Source organism: Lissotriton vulgaris, chromosome 8, assembly GCF_964263255.1.
Source record: "Lissotriton vulgaris chromosome 8, aLisVul1.2, whole genome shotgun sequence".
NCBI classification, from domain to species: domain Eukaryota; kingdom Metazoa; phylum Chordata; class Amphibia; order Caudata; family Salamandridae; genus Lissotriton; species Lissotriton vulgaris.
This window is the reverse complement of record NC_141696.1, coordinates 980,110,411-980,136,747: the sequence shown is the minus strand read 5'-3', so window position 1 is coordinate 980,136,747 and position 26,337 is coordinate 980,110,411. Positions and strand designations below refer to the sequence as shown.

Sequence of the window (26,337 nt, the reverse complement as noted above, 5' to 3'; positions counted from 1 at the left end):
CCCTAATAAGAATGAAAATTAGTTTGTATACCTTTTACAAAAACAAACTTGCCAGGGCATTCTACTTTTTGCAAGTCATGTATATACTGCTCAATCAGGATTTCCTGTCCCCAAAGGCCTAGAAGGTTCACCCCTATTGGCCTAGAAGGTTCACCTCTATTACCCCTGAAAATCAGTCTGAACGGGGGGTACTAGGCAATTTAATGAGCTGATAGTAGTAACTAATTCCTGTGTATGCGAAGACAGTGGCAATACTTATTAAAAGGATTAACTATGATATCCTTTGAGTCAGTCATGCCCCAGAGAAGTAGCCAGATAATTCCCTAATATCCTTCATTCGTTTCACTTTTGAGTCCAGAACGTCTGCATTTTCGATGCACCAATCAAATAATTAAGTCGATACGTAGGAATGGGACTATCTGAGTCTTTATAAAACTTAGTCCAAGGCATATCATTTAAGCTTAGAGGTTTATTCAAATGTAACAGCATTACAAAAGGCAAAAATAAGTTAATTCATCAATAACAATCAATGGGTCAATAGTAAATCAAAATCAAATATTGTGAGAGGATCAACATAAGGTCAACCTCCAAAGAAAGCAAGCAGTCAGAACTAAGTATAGTCCAAAAAGAGAACTGGCATGGTCTCCACAGTTTAAAGGCAAGGAAAGCTCGAAGTCTTATATCAATACCCAGACTAGCATAGAGTCTGACTTCTAAGGAAACCCAGAAAGAAGCCAGTCACATACAGTGGTGAGATTTTGACATAATTGGGTTGAACTAGCAATGTATCATTCTATAAAGTCAACAAACATAATATATAAGATACCCCAAAAAGATACATGTAGTAACACCTACTTCTACTGTCTATTAAGGAACGAGGTGGGCATAGGAAAAGAAGGAAATGAGATGACATTTATATAATATAGAAATACAATAGACAGTTCAATTAATGAATGTACCCTAAGAAAGACTTGAGCAAAGGTCCTGAAACGTTACAAAGACAAAAACATACTGAACATGGCTTCCTCAAGAGAAACACAAACTAATACAATTTGTTAATGCAGAGGCCATGGATTAGGCTTCTATTCCACTAATTTTCTTAAATGGAAATGGAAAAACACACAGCACACATACACATGGAAAAACTTGTTTACATCAAATAAAAGCGCACATTTCTTTTTGCACATAAGAATAGATGTCAGTGCAAGATGCCTTCGGCCTGGCCATGCTAACTAAATAATGTCTAAATTAGGCATTATTTTCTAATTAGTATAAACATACTAACATCATGAGTTGGGTGTCACTTTTGGCCACATTTTCCCTGCCATTACTACTACTGCTTTGAACACAAGCTATACGTCTGCTTTACTGTTTCCTTATCCACTGCTATTGTTTAAATTCTCTTTTGACTCCTTCACCTTCCTGCCACTGTTCTACACTCCTCTGACCCGTAGTTCCTCCTTGTCTTTTGCCCCATAATTTCTTTTGCTGCATTTGTATTCAATGAAACTCTAGCGTCTACTCATTACAAACTCCACATTTTCCTCCTACCTCTCTTTTTCCCTTTACATCATTTTCGCTTCCCTTCTTGTATGTATCTTGCCTTTATATCTCTCTTTTCTGTTCCATCTTTGTTGCTTTCCATTTCCTGCATCGTGCATCTGTGTGCATTCTCCCATCGCTCCCTACTTTCTGTCTTCTGCAATCCCACTGATGCTGTTTCTATGTTCCTCACGTACCATCTATTTCTTTGCCGCTTGCCACTCGCAGGACCGGTTGCACTCTTGCTTCTCCCTCGGTCTTTCCTGTCTTTCCATAATGGCTTAATTTCCATCTCTTATCATTTTCTATATGTCTTTTGCCCCTTGGCTTCTTCTCGTTCTCCTTTGCACTCCTACTCCCATATACTTCAGTACATTGTATCTCATCACGGTCATGATCTTTGTCATAAACATGTTCTTTTACTTACTCCCCTTCTGAGGCATCTGGCGTGTTCTTATCCACTATACAGTTATTCATCACGACCTCCTTTTGATATAATACATTTTGTCACACCATTCTTGCTAATATTTTCAATTTCTTCATCATGACCTATGCCTGTAGTGCTCTTCAGTAGCCTGAGACTAAACGTAGCTTTTCTCCTCCTCTGGGCATCTACTGTCTACCTCAGATGATGACTTTGGCGGTTTCAAATCCACTGCTTGCTTTTTTTGTCAACCTTCTTGATGTTTTGTATACTTTTTCTTTCAGTCGCCTATTGCATTTATGTCACATCTCCGCCACTGATATAATTGAAAAATTCAATTTTTTCTGGCCATTATTAACACAGAATGTATTGTGCGTTAGTAAATCCCCCCCACCTCACCCACAGCAGCAGCCCTGGTATGTGGAAGGCATTCTGTCTTCCCTCTAAGCTGCCCTCATGCAGCGTCTGACCTCAATCTCGATGATATAGGGTGCTCTTGCTAGTCCACACATTGGAATGCTTTTCTGCTTTGTACAAGAGAAAAAACCTGGTGAGTTTTTCACTGCATCTTTTCTCATCCCTTCCTTTTTAACCCTTGTGGTCTTGGCGATCTGTTTCCTGACTGATGATCAGGGCCCAAGTCCTATAAAAAGAAGTGGGGGGACCGTGCAAGGAAGACAATATGCGAATGACCCCATGACGTCACAACGGAGCGCTATAAAAGAAATAAAATAGTGCAAAATGTAAATCTTAACCCTCTGCGCACTATTCGTGCAGGTGCTGCTGAATGTGTCCAGGTGTCTGAAAATTGCACCGGGACAAGTTTAGCATATTTCAGTGGGGCCCAACTTCTTGGCGGGGGGGGGGGGGGCGGCATCCACCCCGTGAAAAGAGTGGGGGGGACGCCGTGTACCTGCGTGTACACCCGACTCGAACCCTACTGATGACAAACTATGCATCTGAACCCCATTGGGCTTCACTTTCGAGCGATCTGGTGGCCCTTGTCTCCCACTATCCTACTTGCCCCTGGGATTTGTCAGTAGTGTATTCACCCTGCCTCCTCTGACTGACCTCCTTGGCTTCCAGTATGCATGCCCTAGCCCCCCTTGGACTCGGCCCTTCTCTGTGCCTTATTTCCCTACGGTGCTTTCAGGACCTGGTGTATGGCACTCCAGACTTAATCATAGAACAATTCTGTGACCTGTGTTCAATCCTGCTTTCAACTGCAAGCCCCTTCTCCTCAGCGGCAATACGGACCATTGTTATGGTGCCACGGTTTAATCCACAAATTGAGGAAACTTACAAACATGCAGTCACCCAAGTAGTTTGCAAAAGCCGTTCTTTGTTTAACAAAACTCGACTTTTCAAAGCTACTACATACATAACTTTTGCAGCTAGAGTCGTTTTCAGCTGGGGCATATAAAACCAGAACTTGCAGACCTGAAGCCTCACAGGGCACAGATTCTGATTTGATTGAATCCTGAGAGATCACTATATGCAACCACATTCTGCAATGCTTCTTAGAAGTCTTACATTTTTAATAACAACTGATATATGTTTGATGAACTTACCTGTGTTATTTTGTTTCATAGCCTGTTTGCTAGGATGAGCAAAAATTTATGAAAGTTTGTTTTTAAAGATAATTTTCTTTAAGGTATATTTATTCATGATCAAATACAATGTGCCTTCTTAAGTGAAACATTATCTAAATTGTCAAACTGGAGTGCTTCATTCAATGCAACGCAATTACAATACAATACAATGCAATGCACTCAGGTCCAACCTCTGGTCATTCAATAACAAATCCACAGCGCATTGTAAAGTACTTACTTCGTGCTGCAATCACGCATTGCATAACACATGTGTCAATTTATTTTACAGGTCTACGGCAAGACTATGCTTCTTCTTCAGCATCGATATCCAGATACAGCTCTAGTATATCATTACATTCTGCCAAGAAAGGGACATGTAACAGTGACCAAGAGTCTGATCGATATAGTCTTGAAGACGAAGAGGAAGAGTTTGATAACTTGCCACCTCCACAACCTAGACTGGCCCGTTGCACCCTACAGAGGGGGATTCCTCACTCCCAGACTTTTTCCAGTATCCGGGAATGCAGAAGAAGCCCCAGTTCCCCCTATTTGCATCTAAGCAGTTTTCAGCAGCAGTACAATTATTCTCCTCAATCCCAAACCTCCGAACAACTACCCAACCGGACCATTGGAGGTAAATTTGATTTTATGCTTCAGATTTAATTAAAAAAAATGGATGTCTTAGCAGAGAGACACATGAAGTATGTGTCAGGGCGTACGTAATCTCACCTATGCTGAATGTTTTGTCTCATATCAAGTTAAATTAGACAAAAAAACGTTTCTCTTGGAAATCCGTGATACCGAGCCGTACTGCCCATCTCAAAATTACTGGCTATATGTGTTGCATGCATATATTAGTATGATTGAAGAAATTATTTCTAAAGTTGTCTAAAGCCTGAAAAAATTCACGTTTTTAATTTGGTAAAAGTGCCAATTCCTCATAGATGTTCAAATGCATCAGTCAGTTTGCCTAGTAGTGGACCGAGTCCGATGGCAAATGGCACGAGAAGCCAAATAAAAAAATTACAAAGTACTCCATTCCTAGCATGTGTCCGAGACTCTCTTGCTCAGTCCATAGCCAATAAGCTTCCTTAAACTTGCCCATTGTGTTCTCCATTTCAGAAATCATTGAGCCATTAATGTTTCAAGGTTTATGGTTGCAAAATATCTCAAAAAATATTATTAGGTATTGCACGTTCAACATTTACTATCCTCTTTAGATGTAAAACAAGCATTACATTATCTGATCAAACTATATACCAGGCCATCACAATATTACCTAATTTTCATTAAATTTGCTGACAATGACTTAGAACCTTTTGTCCTAATATCTAAAACTGTAATAGCCCTTGCCAATACATAGATATTAATTCCATTAAAGCAAGAACCAACAACTTTCTAAAAATATGGAATACCCAACAATCTGAACATTGGTTTCAATATACCTCACCTTTCCTCTTACAAATCAGGGTGCAAGTAGACTAAGTGCATTTGGCTTCCATTTTCACACAACCTAGATCGAAGAGCAAGCGTTTGGGGAGAGGAGTTGGCCTAACGGCTAGGGCGGTCGACCTTGAATTTGGGGAACGGGGTTTGAGTCTATGCAATGACGCTGAACATCCTGTGATTCTAGGCAAATCACTGAATCTCCCCGTGCCTAACAAAAATGAATGTGTCCTCATGTAACGCAACTGGTGCTCGTGTAAAGCGCTCTGACACCCAATACCTTCGGGTCAAGTTGGTGCTATATAAAACTCCATTAAAAAAAAGCATCTGTGAAAATGCGTTTATGTGATATGACATAGTTTGAAGCCGGCAAATGTTTTTTCTGATCTCTCGCTAATTTTTTTGACTCCAGTATGATTGTGGGTTTAATCAAGAATAACCAGCTGCGTAGCTAAGGGGGTGCGAGGGGGGGGGTGGTCCGCCCCGGGCGGCACTATTTTAGAGGCGGCCGCGTGGAACTGAAGGTCTGATGCGGCCACGGCGGCCTTTATAATTTAATTGGGAATGAACACAGTTGTCCCCAAATAAATGATAATGGCGGCCGCAACGGACATCCAGTGCCGCGGCTGCCCGTGGCCCGTCCAGGCCTGATAAAACTGCCTTCACGTTACTGATGTCAGCATGGTTACTTGTTATGCAGTCCGTCATGATGAATTAATTTTGCAGACACAGATCTAATAATTTTGTCCGAGGCCTGCCACCAGGCTCCCGTAGCTGAGCTGGGGCAAGGCAAGCTGGAACTGCGCAGGTGTAGGATGAAGGTTTCTGGAAAGGCGCAACACAAGGAAGAGCAAATTAAAAGTGCGCACTCCTCGCTGCTAGAAATAAAACTGGCTGGAGACAGAACATTATCGGCGTGAGTGAGACCCTTGCTGCTTGCTTAAAGACTTCCATATTTGGCAAAGCAAAGGCTCAGGCACATGGGTCAGGCAGTCGTGACTATGATGGTTCTGTAGAATATGGAAAAGGTAGGTCTGTGTGTGTGTGTGTTTGTTCCCCGATTTAAAAAAAACCCAGAATTATTGTGAGTGGGTGCTAGAGGGAGCCCGGGATCTTTCCTATCATTCGCTTTTTTACATTTACACCAGCAGTTTGTCGGAGTAGTATCATTTTAGGGGAATGTTTAATTCTAATCCATGTTATAACAATGTATATATACACTCACCTATTGTAATGACAAATCTCTTAATATTATATACCAAATATAGAAATCCAATCTACTATGTAGTTTCCTAAAGGGAACATTGTAACAGACACAAAGCCATTTGTACCATTTTCCATGAGGTAAAAGCTATTTAAATCAGATTCTTTTAGGTATACTTCTTCTACGTTTCGATCCCACAAAAATGAAACATTTAAAATGCATTACAGCTTTCATTTAAAAGAAGTAGTTGCACAGTTAAGGCTGTCTTTTTAACTTTGGAGACAGAGCGGGTTCTATGAATTAATTAATTTTTTTAGAAAAAATAAAACGTGCAGTGAAAATGATATATTTTTTTATCATGCAATATAAAACCCATATGAAAACCTAGAAAATACTATTATTTGCAAACACTCCTAGTACATTGGAGTGGGGACCCTAAAAGCATGCATGCCCTGTGAACTGTTTTAATTTGTAGCCCTGTTTCTACCATGTGCAGCAGCTGGGCTGGAAAGTGACATGTTCCAACTGCTCTCCTTCCGTTAAGGGCAGATATGGGATGCTGAGGTCAGAAGTCATCATATTGCTGCCTCCCTAACAGAATGTGTTGCTAGTGCTTAATCAGATGTGGGGGTTGCCAGGTGAAGCCAACAAACATCAACACTGATTTTAGGGGACCAACATTTAATTTACCTAAACAAACTTTGAACCCGAGCCTCGGAGAGGAAAAACACAGAAGGGAGAAAGAACGAGGAAGAGAAAAACAATGACAAAAAGAGAGAGTAAGGAAGAAAAGTAACTTGTACAAGTGAGATGTAGAGGCAGGGAGTGTCTGGTGGTGGATTAAAGAGGCTTGAGGTAGAATCAAGAGTTGCAGTCTTTGTATTTAGTATCCCAACGTTCCATGACTCCGGCCGAGTTTGTCTGTGGTAAAGTTTGAGCCCTGGCTCTTATTCTTTTACAAATTAAGCACTGGGACCGGTATGTGTTTGTAATAGACTTCCTGGCACCTAATGGGAACTAATGAGTAATGTGTATTTTCTATTTCGGTACCCTTCCCCTAAAGGTGCTAACTCGTGTATAACTAATGAGCACAAGTGAGAGGCTAATGCACCCAACATGGAAGAAAAGTATCAGAGGAGGTGTTTTGATAAATTATCTAATTGTTTTAATCTCTAATGTAACTTGTATGAGATACGCTGTTGAAGAGCATTCTATCGCCTGGTGATTACATGTTCCACCATTCTTTGGCTGAGGGCCAGATGGGGGCTGCTGAATGGTCCAATGCAGCCCATTCCGGAAGTGCTTTTCCAGCTGGTTAATCTGATGACGGTTTAATTGGCGACGTAGCCCTGTTAGCCAAGGTCTGTGTGAATTGTGATGTGCTTTGTGGCTACTATAACGTAGCTGTTCACTTCTCCGCAATGATAGCTTGTTTTCGCAATATATTTTTTTGCCGCTTTCCTACATAAGATGTTGCTGTTTTGCGAGCACGTCTTTGTGAAAAAAGCTTTGTTTCTAAGCCATACTGCTCATCGAGGGGCGGCAATCTGAGGGATAGCCCCGGGTGCCACAAGCTCTAGCTACGCCCCTGAGAATAACCTTCCAAGATGTACTTTACCAATGAGTTTTCAGCAATAGGAAGGTAAATGATCCTTAGCCACGTGCCTAAATTTACAATAGGTAATTTTTTGAGAATACATCAATCATCTAATTAACCCGAAAGGCACCAACACCTTCACTTGATATGTCTTCTCTGGGACATACAGACCACAGATCTTTTGCTGAAATAATATAGATGTTTTACCTAGGGAACAAAATAGGTAGCCTCAGTCTGACGAACACATTCATCTTAATATTTTGAACACCACTTTTTAGGTGTTTGCTTCTTTAGGAAAGCACGAGCACTTTGGCCGAGTCATAGTCACACGTGCTAAGTACATCTGTTCAAATTCTGGGTGATTGATTCCGAGGTGTATTACGTTTGTTTTTCATTGAGTATAATTGCAAGGCAAACATGAACCCATTTGGTTAACGTTTCAGTAAAAAAGAAAAAATATATATTTTTGTCCCAGTTGCCTTCATTTAATCCATTCTTTAATTTTGTAGGATTTGTATTCGTGTTCTATGCATGTATTGCAGTTTTTTTCCATGTCCCTCCTTTCTGATATAGCATATAGTGCATACATTTGTAGTACTGCTACCTTGTCTCAGCAGGAAATGAAAGTCATGCGAAATCTTCCAGGTAAGCTATGCTAAATCTATGAATAATTAACTTGAATTTCTGCTAAAATTCCTATTATGGAGGATTGCTTTGTATGGCATTGAAACTATTTGCCATGCATCGAAATCGACTGTGAATAATCTGATCTTCTGCCTCCTGTAATGCATGTAGATTCTCACACTGTCTTTGCTTGTTGCAGACAAGCTTCGGAGAAGCATGCCTAATTTAGCTCGTATTCCAGTAACCAGTAACATCAGCTGCAGTAGCAACAGCCCCACAGCCACCATTGTCTCGCCCATCACTGTAAGGAACAGCCAGAGCTTTGATTCCAATTTGCATGGCGCTGCTAATGGGATTTCAAGATTACAATCGAGCAGTAAGTATTTGTTCCTTTGCTTTGCATATTCAAATAATCTCCTCTAAATCTTTTTGTCCTTCAGCCTGCCTTTAATACCTTTCTTATTTTCAAGACCCCATTCCCTGCTTCTTTTCAAGCTCCTGATCACTTCTCATATCTATCTTCCCTTCTCTGCTGGCTCCAAATCACTCTTCACAGTCAATTGTGATTCCTTTGTATGGTCTTAAGATTGATTCACTATATTGTCCCTACACTTCCTATGTTGTGTCTCTTGTTCTTTTCTCCAGCCAAGGGTCACTATGTCAATTCAATTAATTCTTACTTGTTGACTCATTCCTTTTTTTCTTTTTTGCTCTTTGCCCTCCGGGCATCCAGCAAATGCACATAAGGTCACCCATTTGCACCCCCCCCCTGCTTTTTTACACTTGCCTGATGGGGGGTCGTCTTTCACTTCACACACAATCCAGAAGATTAGGAATGACATTAAGTACCATGCATGTACTCCAGTCAACACCTGAGCGTGTTCCCCGTACCCCCGTACGCTCCCTCTCCAGCATGAACCTTGTTTGGTAACATTTCTAAATCTGACTTGGGACCAGCTTTCACAAGCTATAGCCTCACCCTTCTTCTCAGATCTGCTGCCAACATACCTTGCCAGGAAACATACTCATGGCGTGTTTTTAGTTGTACCCTAGATGGGCCATGCTTAGCCACAACATATAACAAGCATTGTCAATGCAATCAGTCTCGCCTTTGTGACCTTATATATATTCAGCTATGCAGCACATTAGCCTGGGTGCTGAAACATCTACTGTTCTTTAACATGGAGGGAAAGTAAGCACCAAACTGCGTGACACCCCAGGTATGAGAACATATGGAGAGAAATATTACCTTTCAGCAGGAAATGGTATAGTCCAAAGCTCTGTTTTTTATATCAAATCAGGGCCTTCTGTGTTCATATCACTGAAAATACAAGATTTTAAAAAACCATTATTGTCTACGGGTGCTCGTGGAAGACTCTTTCTATGGTCTGATTCTGGTGACCTTTGCTGGTCGTTTTCTATCAAGAAAGTTAAATAGAGGCAGATGCCAGAAAAATTTAAAATAGAAAGTCCCTCAGCAGAAAGCAATTCTGGTATTTTACTGACCTCTGCTGGTCGCTTTCTATCAAGATAGTTAAATAGAGGCAGTTGAACAGAAAAAAAAGTCCCTAAGCGGAAGCAGCAAGTCCTAGGGCTAATCTCCAGAGCCCACGAAGTATATAATAAAGTACATACAAGAGGTCTCAAATGCTATACCTAAAAATGGGTGGAATTAACAAATTATAACGAAATGCATTGTCACCCAGACACTGCTATGCGCAACATCATAGATGATGTACTCATAGGGCAAACATTGCATGGTACTACTCTTGGTCATGTCCTCAGCCTTCAATTTGACAAATCACAACATCCTCTGACACACTTTATGCCAAACTATGGGTATCAGTGTCACAGTATTAAAGTGCTTAGAAGACACATTAAAATAGGTAATTTCATAGCACTCCATAAATGTTTCTTTGGGAGTTTCTGAGCTTCATGCTTGTTAATTTACTGTTCAACTGTTGTGTTGTGCCTTAGGTGATATTTTCTCTAGCACTAGAATCGACTTCCACCAGGACGTGGACGATACACCGCTGTACCTGCAGATCAATGGAACATTGACACTTCAGCCTAGTGTCTATTTGATAGGAGCTCCTCGACTTCCAAGATGAGCTTTATACTTAGGAGACTAATCATTCATCATTACTAAGCTACTCAAAGGTTGAGTTGCTAAACTACACCCTCTATATGTCTTCCTTAAGATTACAAAATCTGCAAAATCTCTAGGTTTCAGATTTAACAAATATCTTAATCTGGACCTCTACAGCAAGGAAATCACCAAAGGTGCCAAATTTAAATGGAATCTACCTTAACAGTAGAACCTCACTCAGAACATGACTTAGAATCTTCCATTCAGGCATTAGTGATTGTTTCTAGAGTACAGGAATGCTCCTCTAACTGATCTATCTGTCCTGCCTAACTCTTCCCACTGTTATGCTTGCTGCAGTCAGGCTGATCATTCATATGAGAAAATCAATCCCAAGGAATCTCTTCAGTTTTAAGCTTCCTTATATGACCAGCACCGAAATTTTGGTCCACTTTATAGGCCTAATCACATAGCAAGCCATATGCCTACATCCCCACCATCTTGAAAAACAAAAAAACCTGCACATATCCAAAGACAAGCATTGGCAATGCCAATAGGTCTTGCTTTAAAGGATTGCTTTATGGTAATGTGAAGTATCACAAGTAAATAGCTTGCATATAGATATGTATTTGTGTGGAAGTAAACAGCATTAAAATAATATAGGTGTAGGTTAAAAGGTCAGGTGACAGTTGCATTGTCAAGCCAAACCTAAAAACCGATGTTGGTTAATGACTGCCCTCCTTCCCATCTTCACTTCTGCCAGAGAAAAACAACATTAGGGGCTCATTAGGATCGCGGACGGACTTGCGTCCGTCCGCGACCCCAGAGTAGGAGGGAACCTGTGCATGGCCTGCGGAGGTCCCTCCTGTGCAATTAGGATGTGACCGCCACCCTGGCGTGTGCCCCGTGGTCACTGTGCCACTAGATTCAAGCTTGTCCAGGGAGGACCTAGCCTGTAAGTTAGGGTTGGACTGTTCCCATGTAGAGCTGGGTCAAGACTGGTTTGCTTATGGTTGGGTCCAAACTAGGGTGGTGTGGTATGGTGAGCACAAAAATAATAGATTAAACCCAGATCTATGACTGGGGAGGAATGTTTGATTTGTTCATCATCTGCACTTTTTTGCTTTTCTTGTCCCGTGCTTCAGGTATTTTAAAATGATTAGAGCTTTCATTATATAAAAAAGTTGCAGCGGCCCAATAATGTTCTTAAAAATCCAAGCCTATATTTATTCCCCTTTTGCGGACTCACGCTGGCGATGGTTCCCCGCCCATTGAGTAGAACGATGGGTTCTAAATCGAAATTTCCTTCCCAGGATCGTTTTCACCTCTAGTCGCCTGCGCCCTCCACACGACTCCGGTGCTCAGACCCCTGATCTACTGACACCATGCCCTAAAATACCAGTTAAACTACACGAAGCCGGATTCCCACAATGAACCAGGACTCTAAGTCCCTCCAGCTCCCTGATTATCTCTCTGGTGCGCCCAGGCCAGTGCTGCACCAAGGCCCCTGACATCTATTTTACCCTCCAAGATCCATTCTTTCCATTTCTGGTTCTACATCCAGATCAGCATGAAAAAACTGTAACCTAGTCCTGAAGATGACCTTAATTTACTACACAACGAAAAGCCATTGACCTCCCAGCGCAAATCTTGGTGCGAATCTATGGTTCACCGAATTGTAATTTAATTTCTGTACACAACTACTCGTGAACCGAAAATTATCTTGTAAATATTGTTAATGTCTGTCCTGCGCCACTCTCCGCTGTGCCACTTGTCACTTGCACCGTTCACCTTATGTTTTACGAGCACTTATGTGCACAAGTTCTTTTCGGGTTACGCTTGCTTAAATTGTAAACAGTGCTGATACTGTTCTCTTGTTCATACCTGTTCGAAATACAGAATGCTTCTTGCACCTCTCTTAAACCCTTTGAGTCTCCCTGTTCTTCTTTTTTGCAACTAAAATGTGCTTATTTTACCAATGGTCTTCCAAATATTACCGTTGAGACGTTGTTTGTGTTGCATACATTCATCACACAGGTCTCAACTGAGTATATGGGTGTTCTCCTGTTGTTTGATTCCCATATTCATTCCACGTCATTCCTTTTTCATCCATCAATCTACACTTCCTGTTTCTTTATCTAAATGTTATAGGCTCTCTTTAGTCCCTGCTTTATCCCATAGTGGCCTTTTCCTGTTTCTCCACCTCTCCCTTTTCTGCCTTTTTCTCTCTCATTCTTGACCAAAGTCTTATGATGAATAAGAAATCCTGGTCCCAAAAATAAGTTCTGACCACCTACAACCACGGACACAAATTTAGGACTGTAAATGCATCTCACAGAAAGATAGATTAAGCCAGTATGGTATAATAAGTTCCCAACAGGGTAATATTTAATGAAGTATTTGGTAGCCTAGAACATTTTGTTGTTTGAGAGGTGTTGCTGATCATATTCAGATTTGTATTTTTTTTTTTAATTTTCTCCTACAATTTTCTAGTTCCAGCTCCAGGACAACTTCAGCATAGAACACACAGCGTGGGGCATTTTCCAGTACCCACAAGACAACCTCTTAAAGCCACGGCCTACGTGAGCCCTACGATTCAAGGCAGCAGCAGTATTCCTGTCTCTGGCAGCCACCAGTTTCACTCTAGCAGTGGTATCCCTATGCCAAACAAGACACCCATCCAAACAAGTGTAGCGCGCAGTGGTCTTCCAAGACCGGCACTGGGCAGTAGCATACCTCGGACCAAAATCGCACAGCCCCCCCGCAGGTAATATATAGCTATTTCTATTCATTTTCAGTAATTAATTTCTCATTTATGGTGCTCTGACTTGGTTGAGCATAAGAAATGTATGCGGTCATGTAATACTCCATAATCCATTTAACTCTCTTGTGTGGTACCAGTAATGAAAAAACAATTGAAGCACTTATTTGTAAATATGTTTTTTTTCTCATTTTGGTGAAGTTATATTATGTACCTATTGGTGGAGGCATTAAAGGGACAACTGTGGTTATATACATATTATTATTAATATAAAGACCCCATTCAATTTTCCGATTGCACATACCATGTTCAGATCTGTCCCAGAGTTCTGGCAGTCTAAACGCACAGACATCAATAGAAAAGGTGCTGCCTTTCCTTTCTCTTCCCAAAATGCATGCATTTTGATGGATACACCTTTCCGCAATTCCGCACGTTAAGAATGATCCTTTCAGACCTTTGGCTTTTCCAGAAAAATGTCTGTCGGCAACATTTTTCTAGCACTGCTAGGGGGCACCATGTGACTTTATCTGTGACTCTGCCTTTGAAGATGTCGACACCAGAGTACATTTGGCACCAACTAGAAATTGGTGCCTCTTTCTATTTTGTGTGCCTCAGAACGTGAGCCAGGAGCTCTCGCTCAGTCTCTCACCATCGAAATTCCTCCTTAAACTATAGGTCAACTGTGTCCTCCCAAAGTTTCAGGGTTTAAGTCCTGTCACAGTTGCCACAAAATGATGTTCTCAGACCCACATGACAACTGTATTTGGTTTCTGTGTTGGAAATATCACCCTGCGGCCTGGTAATTCTAGGCCTCCAGGCATCTGAATCTTATCACAGAGCAGGAGGATCAGTTTTTGTTCACCTAGGCCTGCAGGGAGATTCACCTGTCAGAGAGTTATCTCCAAATAGTTCTCTTTCCTCAGGCACTCTCTGTTTTCGGGGAAGAAGTCCTATTCTTCCTTCGGAAAATGGTACTATTCTTGTGACCATTTAGAGTGCTGGTGGTGTTTCCTGATAAAGGACACTTCCTCGTCATTGGATAACACCTTGACATTAAAGAACATGAGACCTGAAATCTAAGTCCATCAGCAAATCTTGTGTATATTGAGTTCTTCTGGCAGTCTGTGCTGGCTTTGTTTATGATGACTTCAGTATCCTCTTCGTTGCCTTATCCAAGGTGGAGGACTTTACTGTATGGTTGGCTACTCCGATGGCCCAGATGCATCCTGACATTGTATCTGTTTGTTCTCTCGTCCCAGTGCCCAAGAAGTAGTTGGGTTTGCCAAGGCACCACTACCACCCTTTCAATGGAACCTTCCTTCAATGGAGACAGTGCCCATTTAGCCGAACAGGCTGCTAGGGCAAAACTGCCAAATGAAATTCTTAATGTGGCAAAAGCCAAAGTTCGGGCACGCGTCAGGGTTCCCTGGCACAGCACTTTCTCATGGGCAAATTTTGCCCCGATAGAGGAGATGTTTGGCTCCAACACTTTCTAACCTCTTCAGTTCTCATGACAAGGTCAACTCGTCATGGGTTCTAGATACCTAATACGAACCATGGCCACACATAAGAAGATTATTTAGAGGCTGATAACAACCTTCCCCAATATGACGTTGATGCTGACTTATTTCTATACTAGCAGTGGAGTAGACATTGCAACAATCAGTAGGACTTGTACTTCATCTTGGCAACTTTCATTGGACGGTCTCATCTTTCCTGTGGACCCGTCTCAGATATGTTCTGTCAGCAGAACTTGTACTTCCTCTTGGGACTTCTCAGTGGCACAATCCTTTGTTCGGGGATACCGCAGTGGTTCTCCTTGATGCCTTCCCATTCACTTCCTGTGGCTTTAAGACTATTGCATATATATTGAAAACAACAAGGGGCCCCAATTCAGTCAGCAGGGGACCTCGGGGAACATACTTATTCAAACAACAGTGGTCGCATGCACATTCGAATTTAAAACCAATACATTTAGACGAAATCAAATCTATGTTTAGAATGACATGTCCAGCCGGACAGAGGTCCTTCAAGTTTTACTTGATAAAAATGTTTCAGAATGACACAAAGATACCTTCCACAAGAGCCCTGTGTGGTACACAAGCCTGTGCCCAACACTTGCGGGGTGTTTACAGTTGGTGGAAAGTTAGACGGGTTTTTAAGGAAAACAAGCGTTGTTCTGTTCAAACGTTAATTATACAGAAAATGTCAAACAGCACCATTACATCAAATTAGCAATCAAATATGCGTATAAGGTGCTAAAGCAAGTCGACGGCGTTTCGGTCCCCCTAAGCAGTCATGGGGACCATCATCAGGACAAAACAATAATTGCCTTTATCGCTAAACCTCAAAAAATGCCTGAAAGGAAAAGAAAGGAAAATACAAACTTTAAGAACAGAGCACTAATTAGTTCGGAACAAGTGACTCCTTGTGCAATGTGCATACAACCGTTACCATGGTGAAGGTGTTACAGGGTTTCCACTAGGCATGGGCGGAAAATCCGTTCCGCTCGCGGATTTTGCGGATTTTCGGGAAATCCGCAATCCGCGAGATTCGCGAATCTCCCGCAAAATCCGCAAATCCGCGAGCAGCGGATTTTGCTCGCACTGCTCGCACTGTTCGCGTGAGTTCGCGCCCCGCGAATAAGTGCAAAATTGCAGAAATACGATCTTAGCAAAACTGAAAGTAACTACTTACCAGGTTCAAAAGTTCAGGCTCATCATTAGTAGCCATTTCCTGTAGTGCTTCCTGAGGGGCCCCTCCAGAGTTCAGTTGCCAGTTGAAACTATTATGTGACCCTGCTCTGAACCTCAGAATAGTTACACATATGCCACAAAGGTCCTGAATTACAGCTAAGGGAGACAAGCAGGAGCCAGGCTGGAAGTTAAAATCCATTAATCAGCCCCTAATTCATTATTGTCAGTTGGGGCAGGGCAGGTGTTGTAACTAATTTTGCAACAATGAAAGCACTTAGCAAGTGCAAAAGATCACTAATCAGGGCGCACTAAGGAAGCAGGTGCCAGCTAAAAAAATATTCTGTGACACATTAATCAGCCCCAAATTAATTCAGGTCACTTGAGGCAGGGAAGGTGTGCTTTGCTTTGCCGAAAATAATGTACACTGGACAACCAGAGGGTGTGGTGATGAAACAGAGGGTGGCATGGGTGGGCCAGAGGGTGGCATGAGTAGTCAGAGAGTGGCAGTGGTGACAGAGAGTGGCAGTGATGAAGAAGAGTGTCCCAAACAGGCTGGACACGTAGAAACAACAAGTTCGCAAAACTTGCGACCCGACAGGTAAGTTCGCAAATTGCGAAATTGTAAAAACCCTCGCGAACTGGCAGAAACACGGGCAAACACAAAAAAAAAAAAATCCGCTAATTCGCGGGAATTCGCGGATTTTGCGGATTGCGAATCCGCAAATCCGCAAAATTCGCGAACGCGAGATCCGCAAAATTCGCTCATGCTTAGTTTCCACGAGAGGCCGGTGAGGACGTGGTAGCAACGCGGTGGGGTAAGGGTTTGAGGTCGAAGTGAAACAGACTAGTCGGCGTTCTGTGCCAAGGATGATTGTTGGTGCCTATTGCGGTCGTGCATTCTGGACCTCGACAGTGGACGTAGTCTGGATTCAGGTCCGCAAGCTATTAGTCGAAGTGGGTGTTGTGATTATTGGTGCCTAATGCGATGGTGCACAATTGAAGTCGGCGGTAGGACGTGGAGTAGGTTGAATTACGTGCCTATATCGCGACTAGTGGTCGAGTTAAGTTTGACATTTTCTGTATAATTAACATTTGAACAGAACAACGCTTGTTTGCCTTAAAAACCCTTCTAACTTTCCACCAACTGTAAACACCCTGCAAGTGTTGGGCACAGGCTTGTGTACCACACAGGGCTCTTGTGGAAGGTATCTTTGTGTTATTCTGAAACATTGTTTATCAAGTAAAACTTGAAGGACCTCTGTCCGGCTGGACATGTCATTCTAAATATAGATTTGATTTCGTCTATATTTATGTGTTTATGACTATTGCAGCTCGTAGGCATTCTTGCTGGGCACCATCCTTTTGCATTTTCTCTGCCTGTGTAGCCTTTTCTAGTTTTCCAGGCAAACCTCTGTGTTTCACCTGGGAAACTGGTGCAGTACTGCTCATCCACCACAAGATGGCAGCACCACTTCATTTCCTTGAGTGGACCCAGGCTTCTCCGGACCGATTCTTCGTTCTTTTCTCCTTCTCTCTTTGATGTCTGCCGGTGCCCTGGATTGCTCACTCACGCAGTGCAGGCACTCCAAGCATGGTAGGTGCTATACTTATTTTCTCTCTGTTTTACTTTTAACAGATTGCCTTTATTTTTCACACAACAGGGGCACTTCTTTCTCCTGCTTCATTTACCTTGCGCTTCTACCCGGTAGCATTTCACTGCTTTGGCCTTGTGCAGGCACTCCTCAGAGTATGCAGCTCAAAGAGCAAATGCAGGTACTTCTCCGGGCAGGTCGTTTTCTATTCGGCCTGCTTTACTCTCGCGGCTGCTCCTGCCGCTCCCCTGCAGTCTTGTTGCTCCGACTGCATTGGGACCACACAGCAGGCCGAAGTGGCGTGGCCTACTCTTTTGTGCCTGCCAGACACGCACTCACTATCTCCGGCTGCTCTTCAGCACACATGCTACGCTGCTGGATGCTCTCTCCTTGACCACCTAAGTCTTCCTTTTATGGTGGCATTCAAGTTTGGGTGGGATGGTGCGCTCGCCTGACACCTTCCTGCTTTTACGGGCGTTTTACTTTGTGCCTTTGATCATGAGGCGGGCCGCCTCACTGTTCTTCTCCTGTGCGCCTGCAGCACTGCCTTTCACCATTCTCACCGGCTTTCCAGGGGTCGGCGAATCGTGCTCTCCTTCCTCCACTGCGCGAAGGAGAAGGGGTGACTGGCGGCACTGCCTGAACTTCAGAAACTTTACTGTCGGCAATGCTCTCTTCGGGGTAGAAGGGAACGGGTGACTACACCGCTCACTGTCCTTTTCTCGACAGGCTCACCTGCTGCCTCAGATGCGGGGTGGGCTCCAACGGACTTCCTGCTGTCTAGGTCACTCTTTTCTATGCTTCCGTGGTGACCCGACACTTGTCGCTTCCCAGGGCTCACCTTATGCCGATCGCTGCTCCGGCCTATTCCCTCTCGCGGTGGCCAGCATCTTGGCAGTCCAGCCCTGCTCTCATCGCATCTTCACCACCACAGGGCTCACAGCCATGCCCCCTCTTCAGCAGCAGGCGCATCGAGTTGGGATGGGCTCCGGCCGCGCTACCTTCAACGCGGGGCACTTCAATCACCCCGTGGGCCTTCTGCTGATCTCCTCAGCTGCAGGGGGTGCCCTCGACATGGGCACTACACTTTCCCCCTTTCACCATCAAACAAGGCGGCTGCCCACGCGGGTAAGTCTCGCTCGTCGCTAATGTAAAGTTGGCAGTCGCTAGGCCCGCATATGAGGATAAAAGGCAACACTGACACAGATGGTTACGGTGCAGAACTGGCCCCGGGTACGTGCACCCAGCCCCTTTTATTGACAGGGTCACCTGACTGGTTTCGCTTGTGGTGGGTGGGTGTAAAGTGTGTTACATTTGCGGGCAAGACACTAGAACGTGTCTATCTAGATACGACCGCCCCTATACACAATATCTCTACAGTTTCTTTGGGGACAGACTTGGATCTAGGACACACCATCACAAACATCATAAGACACACCATCTCTTATTGGCATTGCTGCTTCAAACCTCTGACCTCCCCGCACTTAAGCTACTATCCTCTGGTGGGCGGCGGGGGTCACATTTGTTCACCTATTAAAAAATAGCAATGCTGGATAGCTAGTTCATCTAGATAACCTGGAAGGGTTATGCTTGACTTTTCCTGTCCCTTTTTCTGGACATCCTTCTTGTATTATGATGTTCTCTTTGCCACATGGTTGAAGCTTGGAGGTGGAGATCAGAGGGCCTCTGTCTCCCACTGAAGCATAGCTCCACATCAATCTGTTGGAGTTGCAGGCCATTCATCTGCCTATAAAGGCCTTCCTGAAATCCATCAAGGGGAGGCTGGCCTAGGCTCTCATGGACAACACTGAGCAGGTGAGCTGAGCAGGTGGCATCTGGCAGATCATGTGTGGCGTATATGTCCTAAGGTGGTGGAGGAGATTTTCCAACAGTGGGTAGAACCCGGGAAAGATCTTTTTGCCACCATCTATAACACACTTTTTTGAATATTTTGCAAATTGGAGTTTCTACAAGGACACTTGACTACTGCTTTCTTGTACCTTTCTCTCCTGCCCTGCGTTCTGAAAAAGGTCAAGAACGATCAGGCCTGAGTCATCTTAATGGCTCTAGAATGGAGCTGTAGAGTGTGAGCGTGTCTGGGCAGGCCCATATGTACTGCGATCAGGCTACCTCGTCATGAGGATCTACTGTTGCAGCAATAGGGCTGGGTCATCCACCTAAATCTGTGCAATCTACACCTACATGGATGCGGATCAAGTGACAGCAATTATTTGCTTTGGCACTGCCTCAGGTTGTGGATTTCATCCTTGTTTCAAGGTACCTTTTCATAAAATCCAAATCTGACAGTAGATGTAACAAAGTAGGTGGCCTAGTGTGGCACTTGTAAAACTGATCCTTTACAAGCAAAGGTGTTGGATGTTCTTTTATTTTATCTTTTGCCCAGCACAGCCTTGCAATGGGCAATATTAAACATTATTTGTTCGGCCTATTTACCTTTCTACATTAACCAGACCCACTGTCCTTGATTAAATCACCCGGTGTGGTGAGAAAAGTCTTAAACTGATTGTGATGCCACAGTAGGACCTCAACATTTTGGTCTTTTGTCCTTTCAGCAGATGCATAGTTGCTTGCTGCATTTCCCAACTTTGAAGTCTTCTTTATTGTGATAACATCAGCTCGTCATGTGTGTGAACTCCAGATGTTCCAGTGCATCCTCCATACACTACCTTTTTCATCAACAAGTTGGTGCTGATGGATCTAGAGCAGCATTCTGGACAACATTTTTAACTTTATATCTTCATGTTGGGAAGTCAGTCACTCTCTTTCCTATATTGGTTATTTATTCTGTATTCAATTGGTTTACTTTAGCAAAATAATAATTATTTAACGTCATATCTTCTAAATGAAATTCCTGATGTTCATATTTAATAACAAAAATCAACACTTCACATTTCTACCCTAGCTTGACTGTCTTTTTGTACCTTCAAAGATAAACTCGAAGTCTGGTTTGAGCAATGTTTATGCTTGTATGAGGGCTATCTCAAGCTGTGATGTTAGGAAATCTTGTTTCTTGGAGAAGCAAGTCATTGTACGTCATAGTCTGTGTTGTGACCTTTTCATCAATCTACTTTTATGAATGTATTGGGTACAGAATGCTTCTAGGTTGCATCATTTAACTCTTGTTTTGTAAACTCAATAGACGGTATAACTGCATGAAGTTTATTTAGCAAGACGCATGGCCCAGACGTTATCTAGGCACCACGTACCTTTTTTTCGTGAACATATTTTGAGAATGACCTCTCTCACCACCACTAATCACTGGCAATGCTAAAATGTACAGAAAGTGGTCCTGAACAGACTATAAAATTCCTAGGGCCTCATTTATGAGCCCTTGTGTCACTTTTATGCCACTGGTGCGTCACTTTTTGTGACGCACCAGTGGCGTAAAAAATGCGCCTTGTTGCGCCATATTTACAAAGTGATGCATCTAGGTAGATGTGTCACTTTGTAAACCCCTGCGCCACATTATACCTGCGCCAGGTATAATGTATGCAAGGGGGGCGTATTGACGCAAGAAAGGGTCGTAGAAGGGACGCAGTGAAATCTATGAGATTTTACTGCGTCACTTCTAGGACGCCGTTGCGTCAAAATCTTGCGCCTGCCTCACGGCAGGCGTAAGACTGGCGCAGGCCCTTTCACATGGGGCTTGCCCCATGTGAAAGGACGCATTGTTGGAGTTGCGTCACTATTGTGACACACTCCAGTAATGCGTCACTTCTGCGCTTACAGATACGTCAGAAATACTGACGTATATGTAACTCCTTGCGCAATGATGCGTCATAATGTAAATATGACCCATCATTGGTGTCGCAAGGAGGGTGCAATGAAAAGTGACGCATTGCTCTAAAAATGTGTCACGCTTATCTAATTTACTTAACACGTTTTCACTCTAAAATCATGTTTTGTCTAATTTATTTGCAATAGGTTTTTGTCTAGTAGTGTAATGCAACATTTTATCATGATAAAACAGTATTTTACAAACTACGCTTTCTGCTTGACCAAGAAACTCTTTGTACTGCTGTGCATATTTTAAAAAGATAACACACTATCATATGTATTTGTTTTTTCCAGTTTTCTTCAGCCTCCAAAACCACTTACTTCACTTAGTGCTCTTCGGGATGGGAACTGGCGAGATGGTTGCTATTGAAATTTGATGTCGTCAAAACCAAGGGACAGACACCATGATATGTATCATGTATTATCCAGCTGGCTGGGTAAATCTGGGATTGAAAAACTATTTTCCCATTCGAGGTTCTAATGGAATGCATATTTTTTTCCGAGGTTAAAACCCCGTATGTTATCAAAAACAAAGCAAAAGCTTACCATATGGACAGTAAGATCTTTGGTGTTGGCAGAACAATGTATGCAGTATTTCGGCTATGAAAAATGGTTATTTAACATATGCAAGACATTAGAACAATTAAGTCAAACCGTTCTTGGTTTAAGTGAACTTTATAATGCATCCTTTTGCAAAACGCTTGACCATGCTAATTTTTTTAGCATATTTTAATCTATTTATGTTTACTTTTAGCAATTTTATCATTAATGATTTCACAATGCGGTTAGGAACAGGGTGTGCTTTATTGCTTTTCTAAACTTTAAGGTCATTATTCTGGTAACTCATGTTTTTTAACTTGATCAAATGACTATGGAATGATACGCAACATTCTTTATGTGCCATGGGTAACAATATTTTTGTGATGGGGTGATTTATTTTTTTAGCAATAGGAACATATCAAAATCTTACATCTTCATGGGCAATATATCTACCTAGAATGTTTTTTGAAAAAGCACAATGAAACAGCAAAGAAAGTTCGCCGCCTTTTGCTGCAAAGCTATCTCATTCTCTATTTGTCATTTTTTGTATTTAAATGTTAATTTATTACAATTGATTTCAGACTATATTTTATTTGTATTTATAAAACACAATCCATTTTACACTTACAAATGTGTCAGCTTATACACTACGATTGGTTTTTAATGATTTTAAAGTAATGCAATTGTAATGTTTTATTAACAATTCCTGAAAGATGAGATGGGTTTTGATGAGAATAAAACTTTTTGATAGACATTTTACAAAACTGAATTGCACTGATTGAATGTTTCCTATAACAGTATATTGTTTCATATGTGATTACAGCTCGATACTGTTGTTTTTGGAATGTTGAAATAATAAAGACTCTATTTCGGCAATATTAGGCCATGTTTAAGAGTGAGTGGTAATATCACAATATGTGTTGCCTTGTGAACCAGGGCATAATCTGGCAGATTTAATTGTGGTTGTTAGTGATAATATGGCGGATAAAAACACTGTGCCGAGGTAATGTATTGTTGGCAAAGCCGTTAAAAAAAAAGAAGGAAATCTTTGCAACATGTATGAATAGTAAGCTAGTATATGCACAAAAAGATCCTAAAATACATAACGCAATTCAAGGCCTTCTAAGGACATATAACTACTCAGATAAGCAGTATTTAAATACAGGGGGCCTCATTTATGAGAAATGACGCATCGCTGCGTGAAAGCAGCGATGCGTCACTTCTCAGTCAGCACTCCTTGCGTCATGATTTATGCGTCATATTTATAATCTGACGCATCATGTTACAAGGAGTTACAGATACGTCAGTATTTCTGACGTATCTGTAGGCGCAAAAGTGACGCATTGCTGGAGTGTGTCACAAAAGTGACGCAACTCCAGCAATGTGTACTTTCACATGGGCAAGTCCCATGTTGTTAGTGCCTGCGTCAGTCTTACGCCTGCCATGAAGCAGGCATAAAATTTTGACGCATTAGTGGCCAAGAAATGGTGCAGTGAAATCTTATAGCTGGTATAGCACTTACCATCGGCTCATGTTCACGCTATGGCAAGACGGAGGACGGAGCGAGTGCTCCAATAACATCGGATCGTGGAAACAAAAAAAATAAAAGGCTGCTGTCCATGTTTTAACAACTTGTTAAGGAATGCATTTGTTTATTTACATGCACATGAATTTTATTGTTATGTGCATATGTGTACAAGGAAGACCTTAAGAAGAAGAAGAAGGTAAGCACCTAAAGAGCTCCAATCTCATGGGCTTGTGTTCATGTACGCAAGACGGAGGACTGAGCGAGTGCTCCAATACCGTCGGATCGTGGAAACAAAAATATAAAAAAGGTTGCCGTTCAGTTTTACCAACTTGTTAAGGAATGCATTCATTTATGCACATGCACATGCATTTTAGTGGTATGTGTGTATGTGTACAAGGGAGACTATGGCAAGAAGAAGGACGGAACGAGTGCTCCAACAGCATCAGATTGGATAACAAAAAAAAAGCATCAGCGACGAGGGAGGTAGTGGGGGACTCGTCAAGCAGGAAGGAATGGGGAGATGAACAAGCAACAACGGGAGAGGGTGGGAGGAAGCAACAATGAAGGGGTAAAAAAAATACCCTAATTGAAGCAGGATCAGCGGCAACAATTAATATGTCATTATGTAATGTAACTGGTGAGCACTTAAAATGCTCCAATACTACTGGCTTGTGTTTGTGCTACGGTATAACGAAGGACGGAGTGAGGGCTCCTAGATCGTGCAAACAAAAAAAAATTAACAAATGCTTTTCGTATTTTAACAACTTTTGCACATACATTTTTAGTGGTATGTGTACAAGGGAGACAGCCTGGAAAAATAATTATTCCTATGAAGTTCTTGTAAACAAAGAAAATATAGTTGCACTACTGGGAGCAGTTTAAGGAGACATGTACTTGGTCTTTGTGCTATGAGAGGGCCAAACACAAGAAGAGGGCATGACGCCCGCATGCCATGATGAATGGCATCAAAGCAGGGGCGTAACAAACGCCCCCGCAGCCCCCGCAGTACGGGGGGGGGCCTCACTCTCTACAGTTAATGAAGGGGGCCCCCAGGGGGCCAGCCCCCTCAGCTCTTCAGAGGGCTGTGAGAGAGGCCTGCGCTGAAGCAAGCCTCTCTCCCTCTGTGTCTGAAGCAGGTGCAGCCTGCTCCGTTCCCCTCACCCCCTCCCTCTGACTAAAGAGAAACAAAGTATCAACATTGTTTCTCTTCAGTCAGAGCCGGAGGCAGGTCCAGGACAAGGATGGGGCCCCAGAGACAGCAGTCCACTGCTCCTCTGAGGCAGCACAGAGCCCGGCCCCCCACTCTCTCCTCTTGATAAGCAAAGCCCACCCCACAAGAGAAGAGACAGGGACACGGAGGGGGTGGGGGCCCCACCCAGCAAGAGAAGAGAAGAGACAAGGACAAGGATTGGGTGGGGGCCCGGCCCACCCCACAAGAGAAGAGAAGAGACAGGGACAAGATGGGGTGGATGCCCCATCCCACAAGAGAAGAGACAGGGACAGGCCCCCACCGAGAAGAGACAGGGACAAGGATGTAGTGGGGGCCCCATCCCACAAGAGAAGAGACAGGGACAGGCCCCCACCGAGAAGAGACAGGGACAAGGATTGGGTGGGGGGTGGGGGCCCCACCCCACAAGAGAAGAGAAGAGACAGGGACAAGGATGGGGTGGGGGCCCCATCCCACAAGAGAAGAGACAGGGACAGGCCCCACCCGAGAAGAGACAGGAACAAGGATGGGCTGGGGGCCCCATCCCACAAGAGAAGAGAAGAGACAGGGACAAGGATGGGGTGGGGTGGGGGCCCCAGAGACAGCACTCTCCACTTCCCCTCTGAAGCAGCTCAGAGCCCGGCCCCAAAGCTCTCCTCTCCATAAGCAAAGCCCACCCCACAAGAGAAGAGAAGAGACAGGTACAAGGATGGGGTGGGGGCCTCAGAGAGCAAGAGCAGGAGACAGCACAGAGCAGTGCTCGGGACCCTGACAAGGGTGGGAGTGGGGGCCCCCAGAGAGAGCATTCTCCAGGGCAAAGCTCACATGAGAAGGGACAAGGCAGCAAAATGGTGCCCTCAGGTAAGCCCTCTTGTTAGAACACACCATGGGCATCCGCAGGAGGGGAGGAGGGGGGCCGAGAAGGGTGCAAGGCAGAGGGGGACAAGGGTGCAAGGCAGAGGGGAGAAGGATGCAAGGTAGAGAAGGGTGCAAGGCGGAGGGGAGAAGGGTGTAAGGCAGAGGGGAGAAGGGTGCAAGGCAGAGGGGAGAAGGGTGCAAGGTGGAGGGGAGAAGGGTGCAAGGCAGAGGGGTGAAGTGTGCAAGGCAAAGAGGAGAAGGGTGCAAGGAAGAGAGGAGAAGGGTGCAAGGTAGAGAAGGGTGCAAGGCGGAGGGGGAGAAGGGTGCAGGGTAGAGGGGAGAAGGGTGCAAGGCAGAGAAGAGAAGGGTGCAAGGCGGAGGGGAGAAGGGTGCAAGGCGGAGGGGAGAAGGGTGCAAGGCAGAGGGGAGAAGGGTGCAAGGCAGAGAGGAGAAGGGTGCAAGGAAGAGAGGAGAAGGGTGCAAGGTAGAGAAGGGTGCAAGGCGGAGGGGGAGAAGGGTGCAAAGTGGAGGGGGAGAAGGGTGCAAGGCAGAGGGGAGAAGGGTGCAAGGAAGAGAGGAGAAGGGTGCAAGGAAGAGAGGAGAAGGGTGCAAGGTAGAGAAGGGTGCAAGGCGGAGGGGGAGAAGAGTGCATGGCAGAGGGGAGAAGGGTGCAAGGCAGAGGGGAGAAGGGTGCAAGGAAGAGAGGAGAAGGGTGCAAGGTAGAGAATGGTGCAAGGCGGAGGGGGAGACGGGTGCAAGGCAGAGGGGAGACAGGTGCAAGGCAGAGGGGAGAAGGGTGCAAGGCAAAGGGGAGAAGGGTGCAAGGCAAAGGGGAGAAGGGT

General features: G+C 43.7%; 1 protein-coding gene across 2 annotated transcripts in view; it reads left to right on the top strand.

The window, feature by feature from the left end:
* The window catches only part of SLAIN1 (SLAIN family member 1), a 181,130-nt gene extending 158,464 nt beyond the window's left edge, over positions 1-22,666 (top strand). For both annotated transcript variants that reach the window (XM_086934825.1, XM_086934824.1), the window contains 4 exons: positions 3,848-4,192; positions 8,629-8,805; positions 13,009-13,282; positions 21,657-22,666. In XM_086934825.1, coding sequence (XP_086790951.1) covers positions 3,848-4,192; positions 8,629-8,805; positions 13,009-13,282; positions 21,657-21,732 — 872 coding nt within the window. In that variant the 3' untranslated portion in view covers positions 21,733-22,666. The remainder of the gene's footprint in view (positions 1-3,847; positions 4,193-8,628; positions 8,806-13,008; positions 13,283-21,656) is intronic.
* Positions 22,667-26,337: the final 3,671 nt, after the last annotated feature.